The 25255-nt window shown below is 36.2% G+C and overlaps 2 protein-coding genes across 3 annotated transcripts in view; one reads left to right on the top strand and one right to left on the bottom strand.

The window, feature by feature from the left end:
• The window catches only part of SCRN3 (secernin 3), a 33428-nt gene extending 9079 nt beyond the window's left edge, over window positions 1–24349 (bottom strand). Inside the window, exons 1-5 of one of the 2 annotated variants that reach the window (XM_024561465.4) lie at window positions 24252–24349; window positions 21759–21924; window positions 20172–20353; window positions 19527–19726; window positions 17222–17434 (exon numbers count right to left, since the gene is read on the bottom strand). In XM_024561465.4, coding sequence (XP_024417233.1) covers window positions 17222–17434; window positions 19527–19726; window positions 20172–20353; window positions 21759–21917 — 754 coding nt within the window. In that variant the 5' untranslated portion in view covers window positions 21918–21924; window positions 24252–24349. Of the gene's footprint in view, window positions 1–17221; window positions 17435–19526; window positions 19727–20171; window positions 20354–21758; window positions 21925–24246 lie in introns of both variants that reach the window. The other variant, XM_045196275.3, reaches the window with a different exon arrangement.
• Window positions 24268–25255, top strand: part of CIR1 (corepressor interacting with RBPJ, CIR1) — a 44189-nt gene continuing 43201 nt past the window's right edge. Inside the window, exon 1 of the mRNA XM_024561464.4 lies at window positions 24268–24515. Within this exon, the coding sequence (XP_024417232.2) occupies window positions 24444–24515 (72 nt within the window). The 5' untranslated portion in view covers window positions 24268–24443. The remainder of the gene's footprint in view (window positions 24516–25255) is intronic.

The raw sequence follows: 25255 nt of genomic DNA, 5'->3' as shown, positions 1-25255 counted from the left end.
TTTATATTTCTAAAAGTATAATTCTATTAGAAAATTAACAGGACCACAGACATAATTACCTATCTGAAAAACCCAAGAGAATAGATAGTAAAACTATAAAAGCAACAGGATATCAATAAAGTGTTTCATTAAGTAAATGAAAACACTCAACAGTTTTCTCAGAGATCAAAAACAACCAATTAACAAATTTAATAGAAAAATATCCCATTCACATTACCAGCAAAAGATATATATATTTCTCCAGGGAAAAACTTAAAAGTCGGTGTGGAAATCAGTAGCCTAAGATCCCACCTTAATAAACTAGAAAAAGAGCAAAATAAGCCTAAAGCAAGTAGAAAAAGGAAATAATAAAGATAAAAGCATAAATCAAATAAATTGAAAGCAATAATAGAGAAAAAGCAATGAAACAAAAATCTGGTTCTTTGAAGAGATCAATAAAATTGACAAACCTCTATTAGATAGACTAATAGAAAAACAGAGAAGACACAAATTACATTATCAATATCAGGAATATCAGGACAGACCCTGCTGATATTAAAAGCATAATGAGAAAATACTATAAAGAACTCTATACATACGCATACACTGACAACTTAGAAGAAAGGCACCAATTCTTTGAAAAGCACATACTACCAAAACTCATTCAACAGGAAACAAAGAAATATGCTACAAAGAAAAGAACAGAATAAAAGCCCAGAAAAAGAACTAAATGAACAGCAATAACTAACCTATCAGATGCAGAGTTCAGAACACTGGTGGATCAGGATGCTCAAAGAATTCACTGAGTATGGCAACAACATAAAAGAAGAAATGAAGGTTACACTAAATGAAATAAAGAAAAATCTAAAGGGAAGCAACAGTGAAGGGGAGGAAGCTGGGATTCAAATCAACAATTAGGAATATAAGGAAGAAATAAGCACTCAACCAGAACAGCAAGAAGAAACAACAATTAAAAAAAAAAAACAAGGATAATATAAAGAACCTCTGGGACATCTCCAAATGTACCAACATCTGAATTATAGGGATGCCAGAAAGAGAAGAAGAAAAGCAAGAAATTAAAAACTTATTTGAAAAAATAATGAAGGAAAACATCCCCAATCTGGTGAAGGAAACAGACATACAAGTCCAGGAAGCACAGAGAGTCCCAAACAAGTTGGACCCAAAGAGGACCACACTAAGACACTTCATAATTAAAATGCCAGAGGTTAAAGATTAAGATAAAGAATCTTAAAAGCAGCGAGAGAAAAGCAGAGACTTATCTACAAAGGAGTTCCCATAAGACTATCAGCTGGTTTCTCAAAAGAAACTTTGCAAGCAAGAAGGGACTGGCAAGAAGTATTCAAAGTGATGAAAAGCAGACCTACAACCTAGATTACTCTACCTAGCAAAGCTATCATTTAGAATGGAAGGGCAGATAAAGTGCTTTCCAGACAAGGTAAAGCTAAAGGAAGTACATCATCACCAAGCCATTATTACATGAAATGTTAAAGGGACTTATTTAAGAAAAAGAAGTTAAAAACTACGAACATTAAAATGGCAAAACAAACTCACAACTATCAACAACTGAATGTAAAAAAACAAACTAAGCAAACAACCAGAACAGAAACAGAATCATAGATGTGGATATCATTTGGAGGGTCATCATTTGAAGGGGAGAATGGGGGAAATGGTGCAGGGATTAAGAAGCATAATTTGTAGATACAAAATACACAGGGGGAGGTTCACAACAGTATAGGAAATGGAGAAGCCAAAGAACTTATATGCACATATACCCCTGGACATAAACTAGGGTGGCAGATTGCTGGAGGGAAGGGAAGTACGGGGGAGAGGGAGGGAAGGGCGAAGAATTGGGACAACTGAAATAGCATAATCAATAAAATATATTTAAAAATGAAAAGAAAAAAGAAATAAAATTCCCAGGAAAGAAACCTGCAGGCCCAGATGGTTTCACTGCAGAGATCTATCAAACATTTAAGGAATAATAACCAGTTTACAAATCTCTTCCAGAAAGTAAAAAAGGAGGGGACAGTTCTTGACTCATTTTATGAAGCAAATATTACCCTGATACCAAAACCAAACAAAGATAATACAAACAAAACAAACCTACACAACAGACCTATATCTGTCATAAATATAGATATAAAATCCCCAACAAAACATTATTAATAGGACCCAGCAATATAGAAAAAATTATATACCAGACCAAGCTGGATTTATTCCAAGACCGCAAGGTTAGTTCAGTATTAAAGATCAATGTAACCTCACACATTACTAGATTTAAGGAGAAAAAAAATCATATTAATTGACAACAACAAAACACTGGACAAACTTCAACATCTATTAATGATAAAAACTCTGAGCAAACAAGAAATAGAGGGAAACTTCTTCAACTAAATAAAGTTGATAACATGCATCTACAAAAAGCTACAGCTAACACTCTACTTAGTAGTAAAAGACTAAATGCTTTCCCCCCAAGACTCAGAACATGGCAAGGATACCTGGTCTCACCATTCTTAGTATATTACTAGAAGTCATAGCAGCACAATAAGGCAAGAAAAAAACCCACACAGATTGGATAGGAAGAACTAAAACTGTCTCTATTTGCAGACGACATGATTGTCTACTTAGAAAGTCCCAAGGAATCTGCAAAAAAACCCAAAACAACAACAACAAAAAAACCCCTCTAGAAGTAAGTTAGTTTAGCAAGGTCACAGAATACAAGATCTACATACAAAAAAAATAATTAAAACAATTTGAAATTTTGGAAAAAGTCCTCATTAGGAACAATTTATTTAAGGTCTGTAGAAGAGAAATAGAAACATTGTTACTAGAGACATTGAAATGCAGACAAACTTAACAAGCAAAGACGTTCACTGCAACATGACTTACAGTGGCAAAACTTAGAAGCAACTAAATAGCAAACAATACCATTTGTTACTTGCCTGTGTCCTCCCCTCTACCAGTCAATATGTTCCAAAAGGCCACAGACCACATCAAACATGTCTGCTGCTGTGTGGCCCCATGCCTCGTACAGAGTAAGTTCTCACAAAAAGATTTCTCTAATGAAAAATAAGTCAATATAGAAAACCTAAATAAATAAAACTATAAAAGTCTACTCTGGAGCACAAAGGAAATTTTCAATAAATGAACAACCATATCTTATTCTTGAATAGGAAGGCAGATCACTACATATCAATTCTGTAAAAATAATCTAGAGTTTTAATTCAATTCCAAACAAATTTCAAAAAGATTTGAGGGAGGGGGAAAGAGTTGAAAAAATTTATGGTAAAGTTCATCTGGAAAAACGAATATTCAAGGATTGCCAGGAAAAGTCTGAAACAAAACAAAACCAAACAAAAAACAGTAATATGAGGTATTTGTTTCACCATATTTTACAAAACAGGCCCTGGCTGCTGTGGCTCAGTGGATTGAGTGCCAGCCTGAGAACTGAAGGGCCGCTGGTTTGATTCCAGGTCAGGATACGTGCATGGGTTGCAGGCCAGGTCAGGTCCCCAATAGGGGGCGCGTGAGAGGCAGCCACACATAGATGTTTCTCTCCTTGTCTTTTGCCCTGCTTTCCCCCTCGCTAAAAATAAATAAATAAAATCTTTAAAAAAATAAACAAAAGATAAAAAAACAGTATTGTAAATTCACTCATTGTTCTTTGGCTCAACAAGCATTGAACACTTACTATGTACACGTATACTGTTCTAAACAAAACTGGACAAAACACCGTAATCTAATTTATACTTGGGTATACTTAGGTATTCATATTTGATAAAGTTGGTTGGCATTTCAAATTAGTAGGGAAAAGATAATTTATTTACTAAGTGGTGCTGAGATCACTGGCAAATCATTTGAGGGGTGGGGAAAAAGTTGGAGTCCTAATTCATACATTATTTTAAAATAATTCCAGATGAATCAACATTTTAATTTACGAAATAAAACTATAAATATGAGATGTTGATACATTTCTGGTACAGTAAAATGACCTTTCTAAAAGCACAATATCAGTGCTAGAAACCGTGTAAGAAAAAGTTCCACATGGAACAAGGTCAACCATTTTATTATTAGTTGCTATTCATTCCAACTATACTTGTACTTTGTCCCTTTTTCTCGTTTCTTCCCCTTGAATTTTTCAAGTATTTATTATTCTATTTCTATGCTTTAGCTTATTATTTATACATTCATTTGTTTCATTAATTTCTCTTAACTTATTACAGTCTGCCTTAAATCAGTTCTTCACCATTTATCATCAGTTAACACCAAGATCTTACAGCACTTTAATCATCGTCACCTATCTTTTGTGCTATTCTCACACACTTAACTCTACTGTATTCATCTGGGTCTTCTGAAAAGCAGATACCACCACACGTTATTAAATAACAAAGATTTTATTAGGGAAAATGCCTGTGCAAGAAACTGATACAAGTCTGAACCCGGGTTTAGTAGAGAGGGAATGAAGGTCAGGTGGAAATATCCTAGACTGCCATCCCATCTAAGGAGAGCTTGGCAAGGCTATCAGAGATCTTGACCCAAAGTCAGCCACCAGAGGAGCCTCGTGCATCGCAGTAATGGGCCTGCCTTGGTCTCCCTGATACTTCGTCACCGGCCAGGAGCAGCCTGTAGGAAGCATAATCTCGGTACTACATAAAATCCATGCACAACAGATTTTGAACACTGCAGCTGTGACCATTGGTCAGACAATATTATTATTTTAAACAGTCAATATTCATTTAGTTTTACCCATGGGTTTACTGTTTTTGTTGCTTTTCATGCACTCTTGCTTACCTTGCTTCTTTCTGAGATAATTTCTCCTGCCTGAAAAATGACCCTTAGTATTTTAGTGCCAATTACCTAGTGAAGAATTCTCTCAGTTATATTTCAAATTCATGTTTTGGAGGATGTTTACCCTGGGTATAAAATCTTAAATTGATAGTTATTTTCTCTCCATCACTTTAAAAGTGTCATTTTAGTCTCCTGGATTCTCTTACCTTCTGTTGAAAAATTAGCTGTCAGTCATATTTGCTTCATTGAAGATACATTTTTTCCTCTGCTGTTTTGAAGATTTTCTGTTTTTCCCCCTTTAGCAATCTCACTATGATATACCAGGTATGGTTTCTTTTTATTCATCCTTCTTGGGATTTGTAGAACTTCTTGAAGCTGTGGCTTAATGATGTTTTTTATTTTGGGGAAGTTCTTGGCCACTATCTCTTCAAATATTGCTTTTGCCCCTCTGTATTCTCTCTCTCTTTCCTGCTGGGACTTCAACTACACACATGTGAAGCCTTTGCACTGAGTCCCATACGCCTCTCACACCCTTGTCGATGCTCTCTAAACTTTTATATATCTATTTTAATCAGGATCTTTTCTACTGATCTTCTGGTTCACTCTTTTTTTTCTTCTGCTATGTCTAATCTGTTATTAAATCAATCTGTTGAGTTCCTAATTTCATTTACTATGATTTTACAGTTCTATTATTTCCACTTGGTTCTCTTTTATAGATTACTGTTGAAATTCTCCATCTTTTATCTAATTTTTTTAAATTTTTTATTAATATATTTATTGATTATGCTATTACAGTTGTCCCATTTCCCCCCCCCTCACTCCACTCCATCCTGCCCACCCCCTCCCTCCCACATTCCCCCCCTATAGTTCATGTCCATGGGTCATACTTGTAAGTTCTTTGGCTTCTACATTTCCTACACTATTCTTACCCTCCCCCTGTCTATTTTCCACCTATCGTCTATGCTACTTATTCTCTGTACCTTTCCCCCCCTCTCCCCCTCCCACTCCCCTATTGACAACCCTCCATGTGATCTCCATCTCTATGGTTCTGTTCCTGTTCTAGTTGTTTGCCTAGTTTGCTCTTGTTTTTGTTTTAGGTGTGGTCGTTAATAACTATGGGTTTGCTGTCATTTTTACTGTTCCTATTTTTTATCTTCTTTTTCTTAGGTAACTCCCTTTAACATTTCCTATAATAAGGGCTTGGTGATGATGAACTTCTTTAACTTGACCTTATCTGAGAAGCACTTTATCTTCCCTTCCATTCTAAATGATAGCTTTGCTGGATACAGTAATCTTGGACGTAGGTCCTTGCGTTTAATCTTGGGTAATATAATTATAATGTGCCTTGGTGTGTTCCTCCTTGGGTCCAGCTTCTTTGGGACTCTCTGAGCTTCCTGGACTTCCTGGAAGTCTATTTCCTTTGCCAGATGAGGGAAGTTCTCCTTCATTATTTGTTCAAATAAGTTTTCAATTTTTTGTTCTTCCTCTTCTCCTTCTGGCACCCCTATCATTCGGATGTTGCAACGTTTCAAGATGTCCTGGAGGTTCCTAAGCCTCTCATTTTTCCGAGTTCTTGTTTCTTCATTCTTTTCTGGTTGGATGTTTCTTTCTTCCTTCTGGTCCACACCGTTGATCTGAGTCCCAGTTTCCTTCGCATCACTATTGGTTCCCTGTACATTTTCTTTTGTTTCTCTTAGCATAGGCTTCATTTTTTCATCTAGTTTTCAAACAAATTCAACCAATTCCGTGAGTGTCTTAATAACCAGTGTTTTGAACTGTGCATCCAATAGGTTGGCTGTCTCTTCCTCGCTTAGTTGTATTTTTTCTGGAGCTTTGAAGTGTTCTGTCATTTGGGCCATTTTTTTTTTGTCTTGGCGCTTCTGTTACTTTAGGGGGCGGAGCCTTAGGTGTTCACGGGGGAGGGGTAACACTGGTTGCTGCGCTGTGACGCTGTACGTGTGGGAAGGGGCAAAAGGGAGCAATGGCACCCGCTTCACTCTCTTCCGGATTTCAATCTTTCACTCCGCTACCCACAATCAAACTGGGCCCCTCTGGTGCTGGTTCCCGAGTGGGTGGGCTTGTGCACACTCTAGGCCCCTGTGGGTCTCTCCAGCAACCTCTCCCATGAGTCTGGGAGTCTCTCCTGCTGCTGCCCCAACCCCCACGGGTGTTTTCAATCAGAGGTCTGAGGCTTTATTTCCCCGAGCTGGAGCCCTGGGTTACACGGTCTGCTTTGCTCCCCACCGTTTGTCCAATTTATCTGTGCGCGAATGTGGGGCCACAGGGTCTGCTAGTGGTCAGACTGCCTGCCCCGTTTGTCCCACACTCCGCCAGCCTCGGTCCCGCCACAGCAATGCGAGTCCTCTACGCCCCAGTGCCCGTCTCCGCCCCTCCTACTGGTGTGGATGAATGTTTATTTTTTATTTCCTTGGTGTCGGACTTCCTTGCCGTTCGATTCTCTGTCAGTTCTGGTTGTGCGAGGAGGCGCAGTGTGTCCACCTACGCCGCCATCTTGGTTCTCCTTATCTAATTTTCTTGAACATACAAAACATACCCATTTGAAAGTCTGTGTTCGATAAAGCTAATGTGTGGATAACCCGTGGGTCAGTTTCTACTGTATGCTTTCTCTTGGTTTTCAGTCATTTGGAACTGTTTCTTGGAATGTCTCATAATTTGTCATTGGTTGTTGGACACTGTATATGAAAATTGTAGAGACTCTGCATGATATTTTCCTCCACAACAGATTTAACTGTCTTCTGGCAAGCAGATAGAATATAGGCATAGTACCTATTGATCGAGTTAAGACTGGTCTATTCCCTGTTTGTTCTTATTTCTAAGATGTATCCTTTCTGGGGTCTAAAAACCTGGGGTATTTCCAGGCCTCTTCTTGGTAGGCAATCAAATTCAATTTTTGTCCCTAAAGCATTGTGAGACTGCCAAAATCTCTACTTAGCTTTGTAGGCTCTTACCGACTGCTTTCTGCTTGGTTTCTCAGTATCTGCTCCTATATATGTGCTATTTAGAAGTCAACGACTGCTTTAAGGAGAAATTGTGACTAGTAAGTCAGGCTCTATTCAACGTAGAGACAGTCCTGTCTCAATCTCCTGGATCTAGGCCTCTCATGTCCTACTTTGGGTGTTCACTCATGCCTTCAAACAGTAGATTTTATTCCTCCACTTTTTATAGTTATTCTTGGGGGGCGGGATTAGACTACTACTAGCAACTCCTTCAAAACCAGAAGCAGAAGTCCAGCTCTATGCTTTTAACCACTTTACTATTATGCCCCCCATTTATCAAATATTCCAGTCTTGAGGTATCAATTGTTACCCTCAAGTAGTAACAATTTCTTAATACAGGCATACCTTGTTTTATTGCACTTTGCAAATGTTTTGCTTTTCTACAGACTGAAGATTTGTGGCAACCACCAGAAAAAAAGATTATGACTCTCTGAAGGCTCAAGTGATACTTACATTTTTTAGCAATAAAATATTTTTAATTAAAGTATATACATTGATTTTTAGACATAATGCTATTGCACACTTAATAGACTACAGTATAATGTAAACATAACTTTTATATGTACTGGGAAACCAAAAATTGGTGTGAATCAGTTTACTGCGATATTCACTTTCTTGAGTTGCTATGGAATCAAACCTGTGATGCGCCCAAGGTATGCCTGTAACAGTAATGCATGTAGGAGACCCACACTGTAACAAGTACAGTTTTCTAAAAAACCATATAGTCTTGTGATCAGATATTTTCAGATACTTTATGTGGAAATGTTTAATTATTACATTAAAATTAAATCTAAAGAAACAAATAATTTTCATTTAACATAGCTGGTTGACCACAGGTGTTTGCTTCCTCTCTCCCAAAATCCTATTACAATGACAGTAAAGGAATAAGAAAGTAAAATAATTCACAAAGACAAAGAGAGTGTGAAAAGCAACAATTTCCCCTATTCCCTTGATATGTGGGAAAAATTAAAAGAAAAAGGCTTACAGCAAGTCTACCCAAATAGTGAATTTTTGACATTTCAAATTAAAATAAAATTGACTTTCATATAAAATAATCTATTGTTCCACCCACAGTTAATCATGCAAGCTATCAACTGTTTTATGTTAACAGCAAATTTTCATTTCCTCCATAGTATAGCTATGACTTCAAATGCAAGAAAAGTAATTTATAACTAGCTTGTTACAGGAGTAATATCTTTCTGTTAAATTTGAAAAAAATACAGGAGGGGAAAAAAAGTGCAACTGAAAACAAGCCTTAATATTAAAACTAAACATTAAAGCAAAAGCCTACCATCCACACCTAACAGACACATAGCTTCTGCACCCAGTGAGATTTTAAAATGATTCAAATCTAAATTCCTGTAAATGGCAAGTTTAAATGAAAACAGTGTCAGAACCATAACACTGCAATAATATAGGTATTATGAAAATGTTTCCTGTATTCAAAACCTACAATTCTCAAAATGAAAGGAGGATTTATATGATCACTTGAGGAGGACAGCTATAAGTAATCCACTCGCAAGCATTGGATAAGTACTGAGACTGCAGTGGCAGGGTTTACTAAAATGAATGCAAAACACAGGGTGCAATTTCATTGCAATTTAAACTAGTTGTTTAAAATACATGAGTGAATATAGATACAATTTGGATATACATGCAGCACAGTTAATAGCTATCAGACAGGGATAGTTGGAAGGAAGAGCTAAGCTCTTCCATCTAGAAAATCATAGAAAAAAATTAACCATAATGTACTAGTAGACAATTTTCTGTAAAAGTACTGGAAAGGCATTTATTCTTTTGGCAAAGAACAAAAAGCTGGATGTACTTTAAACTTGGGGGAAAAATAAGTTTCATCAGGTACATCTATTACTATAATCATATGTGCATTTCAAATATATTATTCAATTATTTTGTAGTTAAATAAAATAGAATTAATTATTATGATGCAGTACCTAATTAAATTGTAATCATTTCTATTTTTCTTCCTTTTGTTTAATTACCATAAACCTTAGGATTCTTGGCATTTTCCTTCCACTTTAATTATGTGTTGTTCTCATTTTTTAAGAAGGCCTGCTAATTTTATGTCCTGAGGACTTAAGTTTATTGCCAAAAAAAGTACACAACAGTAATCTTTGTTAAACTGCGAGCAAATTACAATTTAAAGCAGTCCTTTTAAATTTTAATCAAAAACACTTATTGAGTACACACAACACACTAGTGCAAGACTAGGTGCTGAGAGAAATACAAAGACAAGAGAGTCCACTTTGTTTTTCAGTTTCATAGAGGAGGTAAATGAAGAGCACAATTTCCTAATTTGTAAAATGAAGATAACACCTGCTTCACATGGTTGTTTGAAGATGAAATGTAATCATTTAACACAATGTCTAGCCCTTGACATGCTTTTAATAAATGGAAGTAGATATTGCTGCAACTGCTACTCCTGTCTTTACTTTTCCAATAATTAGTCTAAAACTAAAATCCTTAGAATAACATATTTCAGCATTTTTTATATACCTATCCACATGAGAAAAATATAGTTTAAATAACCTATTTATAAAATGATAAACTAGGGTAACACTAAGAAACTTTATAGAGCCCTGGCTGGTGTAGCTCAGTGCACTGAGTACAGGCCTGCGAACCAAAGGGTTGCTGGTTGGGTTCCCAGTCAGGGCACATGCCTGGGCTGTGGGCCAGGTCCCCAGTTGGGGGTTGCACAAGAGGCAACCACACATTGATGTTTCTCTCCCTCTCTTTCTCCTTACCTTACCCCCTCTCTAAGAATAAATAAAATCTTTAAAAAACTTTATAGCAAATTTTTCAAGTGATATGACATTCTTCTGGAAGTCAAAATATAAGTAAGATGCTAAATACATCAAAAACAATGATGTTAGGCCATTCTAAAAACAGTCACAAACTTTTTTTTCTCCCATACCAAATAACTAACATATCATAATTTGTTTAATGAATTCCTGGGAAGCAAGTATCAATCATTGACTGATCTGAGTAGTTGCTTTCTGATTCATTTAAAGAATTATTTTATCCTTCAAGTGAAGGAGGTTATGTGATATTTTTTTGTTAGTGGACTGACCATTTTAGCAGTTATCTGCAAATTAGTCATCTTCTTAAATAAAAGTTTTTTTTTCTGTAATTATTTGGAAACAAAGGGACAAAGATACATTAAAAATTATTTTTAAGAGTTAGTAGTAACTGAATATAAAAATGGGAAAAGAGCACAGTTCAAACTTGTGTTGTTCAAGGGTCAACTGTAGATTTATTTCCAAGTGTTTGTGTGATATGTTAAGTCAACAATGAAAACATGGTGAATCTATTGTTCACTACTAAAGATATAAAAATAATGCAGACTGACCTGGCTGGTGTAGCTCAGTGGATTGAGCATCAGCCTGAGAACCAGGGGGTCACAGGTTCGATTCCCAGATTAGGGCACATGCCTGGGTTGCAGGCCAGGTTCCCAGTCAGGGGTGCACGAGAGGCAACCACACATTGATCTTTCTCTCCCTCTCTTTCCCTCCCTTCCCCTCTCTAAAAAGTAAATAAAATCTTTTTTAAAAAGTAGGTTAAATTGTAAAAAAGAAAGAAAGAAATGTAAATTTGGTATAACTGTCAGACATATTTTTTAAGATCTTAAGAGGAGAAACTTAGTAATATTTACCCCAATATTTACCATTTCTGTTGTTCTTTCACTCCTGAAGTTCCATGTTTTCCTGTGGTAGCACATCCCTTCTATAAAAAACACTTCTCCAGCGTTTCCTTTAGCACAGGACTACTGGCAACAAAGTAGCCACCTAATTTTCCTACATGTCAGGATATTTTTCTTTCCCCTTCATTCCTGAAGAATATTTTGGCTGGATATAGAATACTGGGTTGATAGATCTTTTCTTTCAGAACTTTAAAAATATTGTTTCACTGCCCTACATCATAATGGTTTGTAATGAACCTATATATTATGTGTTGTTTTCTTAGCTGCTTTCAAGATTGTTTCCCTTTTTCTTTCAGGGGTGTGCGCATTCAGGCATGGGTATGAGTTTGTCTTGTTCGGGGTTCACTAACTATCCTGAATCTGTTAGTTTAAATTTTTTGCCATTTTGAGAAGTTTTCATCCATTATGTATTCAAAAATGTATTTGTATCACACTCTTCTCTCCTTCTGAGGCCCTAATGGTGTGAATTTTTAGACATTTGGGTATATCCCACATGTCTCTGTTGTTTTGGTTTGTTTCCATTTTTTCTCTTTGCTGATCTACCTTCAGGTTCACTGATTCTGTCCTCTATCATCTCAATTCTTCTATTGAACCCAACAATGAATTTTTTACTTGTTATTGTGTCTTTCAATTATAAAATTTCCACTCAGTTCTTTTTTATAGCTTTATTTCTCCACTGAGAGGCTCTACCTTTCCATTCATATCACCCTTAAAAATAGCTGCTCCAAAGTCTTTGTCTAATGATTTCATCGCCTAGGTCAACTGGTTGGTACGTGTTAGTACTTGTTAATAGTCTTTTTCCTTATGAGTTGTTAATGTTTTGATTTTTCATATACAGTGTGGGGCAAAAGTAGGTGTACAGCTGTTCACATGCCAAATAATACAATAATAAATAATAATACAAGAATAAACTCTGTTTTGCATACTCACAACTGTAAGCCTACTTTTGCCCCAGCCTGTACTGACTAATTTGGGATTGTGTCATTTGGATTACAGCATTATGTTATGCGACTTTGTTTCCATTTTCTGTTCACACCAAGTGTGCATTTCCAGGATTCACACTATTTGAAGCCGGGCTGAGTGATATGGAAGGAAAAACTATGAAATTCACTGTTAGATCATTCCTATTTTGAGTTTTGGTTTCTTTCTCTTATTTCTTGCTCCCTTTTATTTGCAAGAATCCTCAGATAGCTGCTCCATGGAGTATTTCCCTTTTTTTGATTACATTCAGAGGAAGAGACAAAATGGAACGTATTTATACCATCTTATCTAGAAACAGAACTAGCTTACACTAAACGTTAATGAATTATATATAATTAAAAGCAGAACTTGTCAAAATGTTTTTTTCAAAAAGACCAAACTATATGCTTTTTACAAGAAATGCATTTTAAATATAAAGACACAGATAGTTTGAAAGCAAATGAATCAGTAAACATATATCATGTAAACAATAAGCAGAAGAAGGATATGCTAAAATTGACTTCAACATGAAGAGTATTACCACTGAGAAATAATATTTCCTAATGGTAAAAGGGCCAATTCAACAGAAAGGCATTACAATTATAAATGTGGCCCGGCTGGGTAGCTCAGTTGGTTAGAACTTCATCGCAATATGCTAAGGTTGTGGATTTGATCCCCAGTCAGGACACATGCAAGAGTAAACTAATGAATGCATAAATAAGTGGAAAAACAAGTCTGTGTTTCTCTCTGTATCTCTCTCTCTAAAACAGAAATATTATAAATATATATGCATCTAAATATATGAGCTTCAAAAAACATGAAGCAAAACCTGACAGAATTAATAAAAGGGAGATGCAGAGATTTTTATAAATGAAAATGAACAGAGACAGAATCATAGATACGGTGAACATTTTGATGGTTGCCAGATGGGAGGAGGGTGTAGAAGAATGGATGAGGAGGCTTTAAGGGGATTAAGAAATACAAATAGGTAGTTACAGAATAGCCATGGGATGTGAAGTACAGTATAGGAAATGGAGTAGCCAAAGAACTTACACGCATGACCCATGGACATGAACAATGGTCGGGAGATTGTCTGAGGGAGTGGGGGGTGCTGGGTGGAGGGGGCAGAGGGGGAAAAATCATGACAACTGTAATAGCATAATTAATAAAATATAATTTTTAAAAATGACTCAAGTAAAATAAAATAGAACATATACAATATTGATCTATTTTTATTTTTAAAAATAAGCTGTGTATGTTTATAAAAATATGGCTACAAAGAACTGCTAACAATGACACATTTTACTTTTGCAATTAAAAAATTTTAATATTAAGTGAGTCTGAGTGCTCATTAGGAGTGATTTTTTTTCCTTTTTGGTCACCTGCAGTTTCTAAATGCTTAACTTTTAATAGTTGTTACTTTTGTTTCAATGATTACATTTTTATTTTTAGAATTTCTATACATTTTAGAATTTTTAAGTTCATATGGTGTTTTTCATAATCTACTTTTGCTTTATAGATTTTATTCCTTTCTTTATGTCTTTGACCATTTTTATTTTATTTTTAACTTTTTATCACAGAAACTTTCAAATAGGTAAAAATCTAGCAAAATTATACAATGAATCCTCATCTATTGTCACTGCTTCAACAGTTATCAAATATCCCTCCCACCAAAATATTTTGAAGGAAACCCCAGTCATATATTTCATCTATAATAGTTCAGTATATATCTGTAAAAAGAAACTTTAGAAACAACCAAATGCAATGATCACACCTGAACTTTTTAATAATAATTCCTTAATATAATCAAATAGCTTTGAAAATTTTAACCATACTGTTTTAAACTTCTTTCTGTTAGCTCTAATTGTCCCTTGTTTGTGAATTTCCTACATTTCTTGGATCTATGAATTGTTTTTCTCTTAGTACTGAATTTGCTCATGTGCTTATAATATTTTTCTTTGTAATCATCTTCAAAGGGAGTTTTCTTCTGGTAGAGTCCCAGTAGCCCATAGGTAATAGAGGCCCCATATAGGTGGTTATTATAAAACATACATCCTCCTTACCTAAATCTAAAATATTTGTAAAGACATGAAATAGCAAGAGTCTAGAGTCTATTGTTTTATATGGGAAAAATAATAATGTATTACTAGCCCATATTTAAAAACTCAATTTCCCCAAATATTACTAAAACACTTTTAAAACCTATATAACAATATAAAAGAATATCTGTATAACAGAAAGAATGCAAAACACTTATTACCTATTTATTTAACTCTAATGGACTTTACAGTAATTGTACTCATGTGCAGTTCATAATAACAATGTATATTACTGGATAAGAACTGTATTTCCCTTCTATACTGCAAAGAAACACTTACTATAATGTAAGCAGGACTTCTGCTAGCAACCGTGAAGGAAGAACAGGGTCCAGAATTACCCTCCTACTCTAGAAAAATAAAACCGGAAAACTAGGCAAAATATAGAAAACTGGTTTTGGACACTGGACAACAGGTGGAGTAAGATTTATGATTCCTGAAAGACAGGAACCAAACAAGGCAAGCTCCACCATCATACTGAATCCAGTTCAGTGTTGTTGGAGGCAATTTGCGGAGCACAGTGTAGGGAGGAGGAAAGCAGACTAGCCAAAGATCACTCTAAGCTGAGGAAACAAAGATCGAAGTTCGGGGAGACACTATTGGCTAGAATTTGCAGAGCACAGCACTGGAGAGGAAGGAGCTACCCCCAAAAAAGTTTTTAAAATCTGTATAATAAGCCTGAATACCAATTTGCATACACACACATACACAGTAAAACTTCACAAAGCCAAAAAACAAATTTTAAGGAAAGAGCAATTACCAGGAACTATGAATAAAAAAGCTCATAAATTTAACACAGGGCTGGGAATCTATTGAGTTCCCATCAGCTGGAGTGGAGTACAGAGATCTTTAATACACAGGGCATTCATTGGAGATTCCAGAAGGATGACATTCCTAAATAGTGGGAATAAACCAGTCCTAAAGTAAAGGTTACTCTAGAGCTACCCTATAAAGCTTAAAAACCAGCCCAAGAGAGATGAAACTGTTTTATAAGTAACTTAACTAAATGATAAAACACAGTCCAACACTGTTTAAAGGGATAAAACAAAATCTAGCACTCAACAAATAAAATCTACAATGTCAACCATCTGATCAAAAATTAGATACACCAGGGGACAGACTGGGCTGGGCTGTACAAGACAGAAAAAGACAGAACAACTGTAACTGAACAACAATAAAGAAAGAAAGAAATTAGATACATGAGCAAGCAGGAAAATGTGACCCCAAAACAGAAGAAAATTAAAACAACAGAAACAGACCCAGAAATTATAGATATAAAGGAGTCTGCAGACCAAGATGCTAAAACAGCTATTTTAAATATGCTGAATATGTTCAAGGAATTAAAGAAAAACCTGAAGATAATGAATAAAATAATGGGAGATATATAAAAAGAACCAAATGAAACATGTAGAAATGAAATTATAATAACTGAAATGAAAATGTCACTAAGTGAGATTAACAGCATGTTAGATAATGTAGGGAAAATATCAGTTAACTTCAGAACACAACAGTAGAAATTACCCATAGTAAATGTAGAAACTACAACCTTTCATCTGAATGTCCATGAAACTTAAATATTTTCAGTGGCAGTTACATACAGATTCATTATAGCATGTTTACTATTTGGATAGAAAGTTTGAGTAAAAAATCTACATATTTATCATATCAAATATTCTCATAGTGGTTGCAGGGATGCTGGGAACCTATGTGGTTTACTGGTTCCAAACCAGTGTTGTTTCTCAGAAAAGCACGGGTGGCCCCAGCTGTGCCTACAAAATATGTGTAGCTCAGAGGTCAGTCTCTCACAAGTGACTTCTGGACCCAAAGCCTGAGACAGCAGACAACCCAATTCCAGGCTGGAACTCTGGGCAGGGAGCAGAGTAACATTTTTCATACTGTAATCTTGGTAGGGAGTCCAGTTCCTGCTCCCCAAATGAGTCTTTCACCTAGACACCTATATTCTCATACATGCCTTAAAATGAGCCTCTAAACCTTATATGTGGTCCCAAATCACCTCCCCTCCACCCGCACACACTCTGACACAGAGAAAGAGGACTGAGTGGGAAGAAGACATCTCAAATCTTGCTAACACTATGGGTTCTCACATTTGCTACCTAGTGATTTCCTCTTATGTCCGAACTTAACTACATATGTCTTCAATGTTCAAATATTTTGTTGAGCATTTCTAGAGTTTTGCAGTGGAAAGTGGAAATTCTTAATCTGCTCAGTTTGCCTTTTTGACCAGGTCTACATACAACTTTTATAAAAAAATAACCAATAATTGTGTTATCAAAGATAAATGAAAGAAGCAACAGCTATAGTCCAAGAACTCTGTTTTCATGTCCCAATGAACTTTGAGAAGAAAAGCAATCCCAATTTGGATTTAAGAACATTAGTAAGAATTTGAAAAAGGGTCTGAGAATTATAAATTCGAACTTGTCCTTGAAAAAAGAATCATTACCTTCTCATAATTATACAGCACTTCAGTCATCTTAAAAAATAGCTTACAATATCACAATGTTTACAGTTTAAATAAAACTATGTCTTTACTAAGAATAATTCCTCAAAAACACTTTGACCATACCCATATTATATCTACACAAAACATAATTTTTCATTTTTGATATTATTTAAATGATTACCTTTGTGTTTATTCAGGAGTTTGTAGCCTTCACAGTATCTGCCTGGTGAAATCATCATCTTGGCTGTGTCGATATAAGAGTATGTTGCTGCAAAATCAAACTCCTTTGTACCGTCCCACCACCCTTTCTGTTTAGCATAGTTTCTCATGTCTGGGTGTTCCCGATCAATCTTTGTTGTTATTGAAAGCTGATTAGAAATATTACGAACTCCCTCTGTTTTCAAAGAAGAGGTAAAGGGAGAAGAAAAGTGATATTTAACATAATGTAGCTATCTGTACATTATGATTCTGTACATTATGATCACTATTTAAATGTGAACATAGACTTCTAAATTGTATATCATATGCATCTTTTACATATTCAAGAAGATAAATGAATTGCTTTTTAAATTAAACTTCTTTATTTTGATATAGATTCACATGCAGTTTTAAGAAGTAATAGAGAGATCTTGTGTACACTCTACCCAGTTCCCTCCAATGGTAACACCTTGTGTAATATCACAAACGCAATACTGGTGTTGATATAGTTAAGATGTAGAATCATTCAGGTTGCCATTTTATAGGTACACTCACTTGGCTTCCACCCCAAGCCCCTTATGAAACCCAGGCAACCACTAATCTGTTATCCATTTCTACAACTGTCATTTAAGAATGTTATATAAATAGGATCATGCAGTGCATAACCTTTTGGCTTTTTTCATTCAGTATAATTCTCTAAAGATTCATTCAGGTTATTACATGTGTCAGCAGTTCATTCCTTTTTATTGCTGAGTAGTATTCTATAGTATGTATGTACAATAGTTTGTTTAGCCATTCACAGGTTAAAGGACATCTGAGTTGCTTCCAGTTTTGGGCCATCATGGAAAAAGCTGCGATAAATATTCATGTACAGATTCTTGTGAGAATGTAAGCTTTTATTTCTCTGGGGCAAATGCACAATATTGCAATTGCTAGGTTTTATGGTAGTTGCATGTTTAGTTTTTTGAAAAATTGCCCAACTGTTATCAGAGTAGCTGTGCATTGTTACAGCTCTTGTATCACTGATCCAGTCTCCACATTCTTACAAGCATTTGGTGCTGTCATTTTTTATCTTAACCATTCTGAGAGAAGTATAGTGACACCTCATTGTGATTTCAGTTTGATTTTCCCTAGTGGTTAACGATGCTGACCCCTCACTTTGCAGAATGATGCCCAACCAACTCCCATCAGGATTGGGCCTGTCTTTTTTGAAAGAATACATTCATTCATTTCTCTTACATGTGGCACATTTCATAAAACAAAAAGTGCTAATGATACAAGCAGGGCAATAATCATAATAAAAATAGTCTAAATTTAATTAAATGTATTTTTTTACCGTTATATTAGTAAACATATATGCAAAAATATAAAATGTCCACCAAAACAACTGGCAATATTTGTGAAAAATAACATCCGAATCCTCCAAACTCAAGGCTACCTCATGAAGCCTTTCTGAATTCCTCTGGCTCACGATGACTTTTACTTCTCCGAATGTTTACAGCATCTATGTGTATCATTCACATGTCATTTAATATTTTCACACGTGTATCTCATCTCCCTTGTGAAACCAGGAGACCCAGGAGGCACGTACAAGAAGTACGTGATCGTGCTTGAGCACAAGACTGCACTCTAGTGAAAGAACACGGAACTGAGAGTCAAGACAGAAAGATTTAAATTCTAAGTCTTTCACTCACTGCCTTGAGTAACTCACTTCACGTATATGGATTTTCTCACTTGAAAAATAAGAGGAATATGTGATCACAAAGAAACCGTGGAAAGCAAAGCAAAGCATTCTAAAACAATCAAATTGTGTTATTTTACTCTCATACCAATTACCAATTTTGTATGCTTTACCACTGTATCAACATACGGTTTCCAACCACTAACCCCACAAACATCCATCTCCACCCAACACCACCCCCCTTTCTTACTGCCATCCCCACACATGATGAAATTTTGCACGTCAGCCCAAAGTTAAAAAGAGAAAGAAATGGTAAGGAATTATTAAAAAGTGGGAAAGCACTATAAAACAGCCAACAGCTACTGTATAGAAAATATATACAGGTTTTTAAAATTTACATTAAAGATATGAAAAAGAGATAATGCCTCCTTTTCAAGAAAGCTCTTTATAGTGCTCTCATTGTATGTTCTTTAAAATTTTTTCATTTCCCCTGTAGCTCAACCTTCATTACACTGAATTACAAATCTTGAAAGACAATTAAATGCAATGTCTGCAATTAAGGGGGTATTTATTAATTATAAAACAAATGATGGAAAGTTGTCCATACCTTGTACTTTTTCTGCTGCCCAGTACTTCCCTGCAGTCTCCAGAATCCAGGCCTCATTCCTATCAGCTATCAGGAAACTGTTGTGATAGCTAAATGCCATACCACCCTCTGAACAATTTCCACCCTGGCCGTATTTTTCTAATAAATCAACAATGACATCAAGGGCTTTTTCAGCTGTATCAGCTCTTTCAAGGCCAAGTCTAAAATAAAAATATTAAAGTTCTCAATTAAAAATAAATTCCCATTATATTGCTTAAATAATTTCATGCACACGAGATTTTGTATTTACATTCGAAATAAATATTCCTTCAAGTTAACAGATAAACTAAAATCCAACTTCAAAACTGTTCTTCCTGAAGTCAGTTTGCAACTGAAAACAGAGATTTTGGAGCCAAATAGATCAATGTTCAAGTTCAAACATGGTAATTTATTGGCAAGTTACTTTATCTCTGACCTTCAGGTAGCCTCTCCCAATTAATGATATTTGAAAATCTTTACATTGCATGCCAGTACTTTCAAGCATTTTTCACACAAACTATAAAGTATCAAAGTCCAAGAAAAAAGAAAAATGAAATATGTGAGAGTCACACCAAAATTTAAAATTAGATAAGTTCTATAGTGCAAAAAACATAACAGAAAAATAACCTGACAAGGTCCATGCCCAGTAGCGCCTCTGCATCAGAAACTTCTTCTCTTCCCCAAACAGCTTCATTCCCAATGCAAACTCCATGCTCATTGGCTCCCATTTCTGCTCCCCATAACCAAGCTGGGCGACTGAGAACAACAGCATATGTTTCAGGAACTTGATCAATTTCTATGTAAGTGCACTGTAAAGAAAGTCATAGCAACAACCATAAAACCAAAAAATAAAAGTTGTCGAAGTCTGGAATCTTAAAAATCAATCAGAAAGCATAACCATTACGAAAGAGATGAATGAATATAAAACTAAAGTGAAATTTTCAATAATAAAGTCATTACCCACAAAACATACTCAGAATTGACCCTGAAGCATTTATTCAAGTCAAATATTTGCTGAGCATCTCCTATTATAAAGCACTCTGCTAAGGGATAAAATCAGATACAGATCTTGCTTTTAACAAACTAACATTTGTACATTAACTAAGATACAACAAAACAAAGTATAAGGGCCACGAAGAAAACGCAGATGAGCTAACAGAAGCTCAAGGAGAGAGATGGTTTCTAATTGTGAAATTTTGAAACATTTTGTAAAGGAAGATATATGTGAGTTGAAGCTTAAAGAAGCAGTTCTCAATCTCAAAGTCCAGTATTTCTTGGTTAGTGACATCAGTTCCACATGGTAGCCCTTAAACACAGGGTATTGTCACAGAAGCCCATCCATCTGGTATGTCCACAACAGTGAAAAGAATGAGAACCACTGCTTTTCAGGATAGGCTAGATTTAAAGATAAAGAGACAAAAGTGGAAAGAGACCTAAGATGAATAAATAGTCATAACCAAAGAAAAACTGGCCTAGTATACAGAAAACATCTAGTATTTAATATATTAGAATATCAATGAAATCTGAAAAAATATGTTAGCAATTAACCTATAATACAAAACTTTAATTTTCATGTTAAGTGGAATTTTAATTAAAAAATTTAAAGAATTCTTTAATTCTACCAAATGGCTACATAAAATTCATGTTGATAGTGTTATCACTGCGCCCAATAAAAATTTTATTCCCAGATAATAAAACTGTGATTCCAGAAACTGGAATGACTTTTTCTATGCTACACCAATCAGAATCCTTTTTGTCCACTAAACCCCAGGTGAAACCCAAACTCCTGGTGAAGCCTTCCTGCATCCCTAGTCTGAACTAATTTTTCCTTCTGCACTGCTGTCTCAGCTTGCTGCTCTGAAATTTCGCATTCAGACCATCACACTTTATAATGGGGTTAGCTGCACTCGCATCAATTCCTCTACTAAACTCTAAGCTTGACTGCCGGTTTTTAAACCCTGCTCTATTTAACATGCTCACATATAGTAAGTATTCAAATATTTGATCAAAGAACTAACTATTATTATTATTGTCATTTTACCATCCTCTCAATCATAAAAGACTAGAGTCTACTTCTAATTTAAATTATTTTTCCAGTTTAGATTCTTGAATTTCTAACTTTTATATCTGCCAAATAGCTAGCTAATAATAGAAAAAAAACTTTATGATATTTTTAAATAAGCATATTACTAACAAAATATGTATTTCACCTACCTTAAGATGTCCTCTCAGGTTATCATGAACTGCTGCAGGAAAATAAACGACCTCTTGTACTTCATCACAGAGTCTATCTGAATTTTTTCCAAAAATAATCCTATTTTCAACAGTTGCTGGAGGTAATGCCACGAAAGTGTCACAGGAACAAGGTTCCATTATTTAACTGAAAATCATATAAAAGATTCAAAATAAAAAGAGAAAAGCATTTTTAAGTGTATACAAAACAAAAAGTTTACTTAGTGACTGAGGGATATTACTACCAAACTAGTAAAAGCTGTTAGTTGCCGTTTTAGACTTCATATACTGTAGTACAAAAATCAGCAAGAAAATGACTCAGGAATGAATCTTGTAGCACAAGAATCAGAAGAAAATGCATTGAGCCTAGCCAATGCATCAGCTGGTTAGAGCATTGTCCTAAAAGGCCAAGGCTGTCCTTTGGATCCCCTGTCAGGGCACATACAAGAATCAGCCAGTGAATACATAAATAAGTGGAACAAATCGATGTCTCTTTCTCTCTCTCTCTCCTTTCCCTCCCTCCCTTTCTCTCTCAAATCAATTTAAAAATTAAAAAAAAATTTAAAAAAGGAAATGGCATTGACAAGTACCTTCTTCTAATCTATTTATAGGTCAAATGTACTCTCTAAGATCTTTTTCTCCTGAAGTCTTCCCTGATTCACCTTTGACTATTTCCATATTTGGGAATCCCTATAGAACTATACCTAGTTCTACTGTTGTCAAGACCAGACTTTACTATATTTATGTACATATATGAGTCCTTAATGAACTAGGAGATCCTTGAGGGCTGAGACTATGTCTTATTAACTTTGTATTTTCATCACTGGAACTTATAGAAAAGTCCCAGTATTGTGTACCCACTATTTCCTCAAAGGAAGGAGGAAGGGGTCTCCTTTCAAGAGTTTCTTTTGAACTGGAGAAGAATACACAGATTATAACTGGTAAGGCTGACACTTTGAAACAGACTCACTAAATCAGACAAATACAAAGAGATGTCAATAAAATTTCAAGTTTCCACGAGGAATTTCTCCGCCATAACTTGTAAACCCTGTTTGCAGAATTTAATATCAAGATTATGTGTTCAAGACTGACCATGACCAGAGGAGAGAGTGGAGGGTGATAAGGGTGGAAAGAAGGGAAAGGGACTAGTCAAGGAACATGTATGAGTGACCCATGGACATGGACAACTGGGTAGGGATTTCCTGTGGGGGATGGCCCTGGGCAGAGGAGGGCAAAGGGGGGAAAATGGGGTCAACTGTAACAGAATAACAATAAAATATTTTTTAAGAAAAAGATTATGTGTTCATTTGTAATTCAGAAAAGTCTTAAATCCTAAATTTTAGAACACTTAAGTGTCTCATAGTTTTTACTATGCTTCTGGAATGAACACATTGTTTTATAGTTTCCTTCCTTTATTGTATAATGCCCAAAAGTTAAAATGGTTTTAGGCAGACATCTTAAAACAAAATGTAAATTTAATAAACGTTTCATTAGAAAGACAAAATGATTCAAATAGGAAAGAACTTCAGCCTGAAACTCCTCTTTTCCTCAGTGATGGAAACAGAGAGGTCACAATTACTTCTGTTCTTTTTGTGTGTGTTTATTTCAACCTTTATTTCTTGGATAGCCTTCCATTTGGGTTCCAAAGAAGATTATTTATTCTCTCTCTGGCTCCTGCCTCATTGGTAATTATCTCACAGGGCTGTTATGAGAACTTAATAAGACAATGGGTAAAGCGTTTTGCATTACATAGAAGACACCCGAATGAAAGCTATTGTTATCATTTGGCAGCCGGTGTAAATTTCTTACAAAAGGCACCACACACACACACACACACACAATAGTTGATTGATGGATCTCCTACAGCAGCCACGTCCACTCAAAACCTTGGAGTCTCAGGGACGCACGTTTCACTAGGTGATCTGACCTCTCTAACAGGTCGTAGAGGAAGCAAAGGAAACAAGCAGCCTGATTAGGAGGGTACCTAAGCCCATTTCGGAGGGGAAGCCTTGAGAGCGTTTACTAACACCTACTGTGCACTTATCATTCCACAAATGTTTGAACATCTTTCCGCACCAGGCACCGTACAGCTGGTAACAAAATGGAAAGCTCTCACGCTTGTAGAGCTGACATTCTATTTTATATGCTTTATCACCAACCGCTTTCATAAACATCTTCACAAACGTGCTACAATTGCGAGAATTGCTACTTTCATAACACAGATGAGAAAATCGGTGTAGAACAGTTTATGTAACTCGAGTCAGAGTTCACAGGGTAAAGGGCTCGAACTTCAAACAAGTCTTGCAGAAGGGCCGATGCCCAGGCCGCACACTGCACCCCATTTGGTGCGTTCAAACGGCAGCCCGCGCAGGAGTGACCCGGAACCCCTCCCAGCGGCCCCTGGGTCGGATCGCGCTGCACTTCCCATTTTCCTACCTCAACTACGCACACCCCTCCCCTGTGCGCGCACCTCACCTGGCCTCAGAGCAACCCAAAGTGAAAAGGGAAAGAGGCGAACTTAGGCACGTATCGGTGTTAGCTGTCGGAAGCTGTTACCTTTCAACCGGAAGCCCTCAGGGCAAGGCAGGCGCAGTTCCGGTTAGGCGGCAGAGTTTGTTTACGTTGCTCTCAGATTTAGCGGCTGCTTTCTCTGTATTACTCTCCAAGATGGGGAAATCCTTCGCTAATTTCATGTGCAAGAAGGACTTTCATCCCGCCTCCAAATCCAATATCAAAAAAGTGAGTAAGGGGAGCCGGGGAGGGTGCTGGCCCTTTGGGTTCCCAAAGGGTGCTGGAAATGAGAGTGGTGGTGTCTCTAGGATCCCTGAGTTAGTCGCCTGTTCTCCAGGCCTGAAGCCCTAGTGTTCTCGCACTTTCTTCCTCACTGAGAAACTCGTCGACAAAGCTGGTCATCGACGTTCATCCTGCATCAGCCCGGAAACAGGCGGTCCTGGTCTGCTCTGTCGATTCCGGCAGCAAGATTTTAAGTCCCTAACAGGAAAACTGGTAATAGGGATTCCTCATTACTTCACTCTGCAGCTTCTGGGTTAGCCTTTTCGAATCCCAGGGATCACTGTTTCGGAGCGCTGCTATTTTGTACAAACTAAAACTTCCTGTTTATTTAAGATAAGGTAAATCTCAAAACGGAAGTAAAATCACCCCCTTGCTCCCTCTTCTTATTCTACCCGATAAATAGCGCCTTTCTGATGACCTCTTTAGTTTGGCTTTTTAAGTAATCAGTTATATGTCTATATGTACTAGGTTCGGTAAAGAAAAACTGTGCTCAATACTATAGAAGTGGAAAGTGGAAGTGAAATAGGAAGAATCTGAGCGTTGGAATCAGTCCTGGATTCTAGTTATTACGCACAGTCACTTTTAGCCCTGATACCTTGCACAAAATAGTTAGTATTCCCATCTCCAAGTCTATAAATTAAGGATGATCACTATCAGCTGTCTTGACTGGTGAAATTGGTGAAAAT

The sequence above is a fragment of the Desmodus rotundus genome, chromosome 2, assembly GCF_022682495.2.
Source record: "Desmodus rotundus isolate HL8 chromosome 2, HLdesRot8A.1, whole genome shotgun sequence".
NCBI classification, from domain to species: domain Eukaryota; kingdom Metazoa; phylum Chordata; class Mammalia; order Chiroptera; family Phyllostomidae; genus Desmodus; species Desmodus rotundus.
Note: the sequence above shows the minus strand (reverse complement) of the source record. Positions and strands in the feature narration are given on the sequence as shown.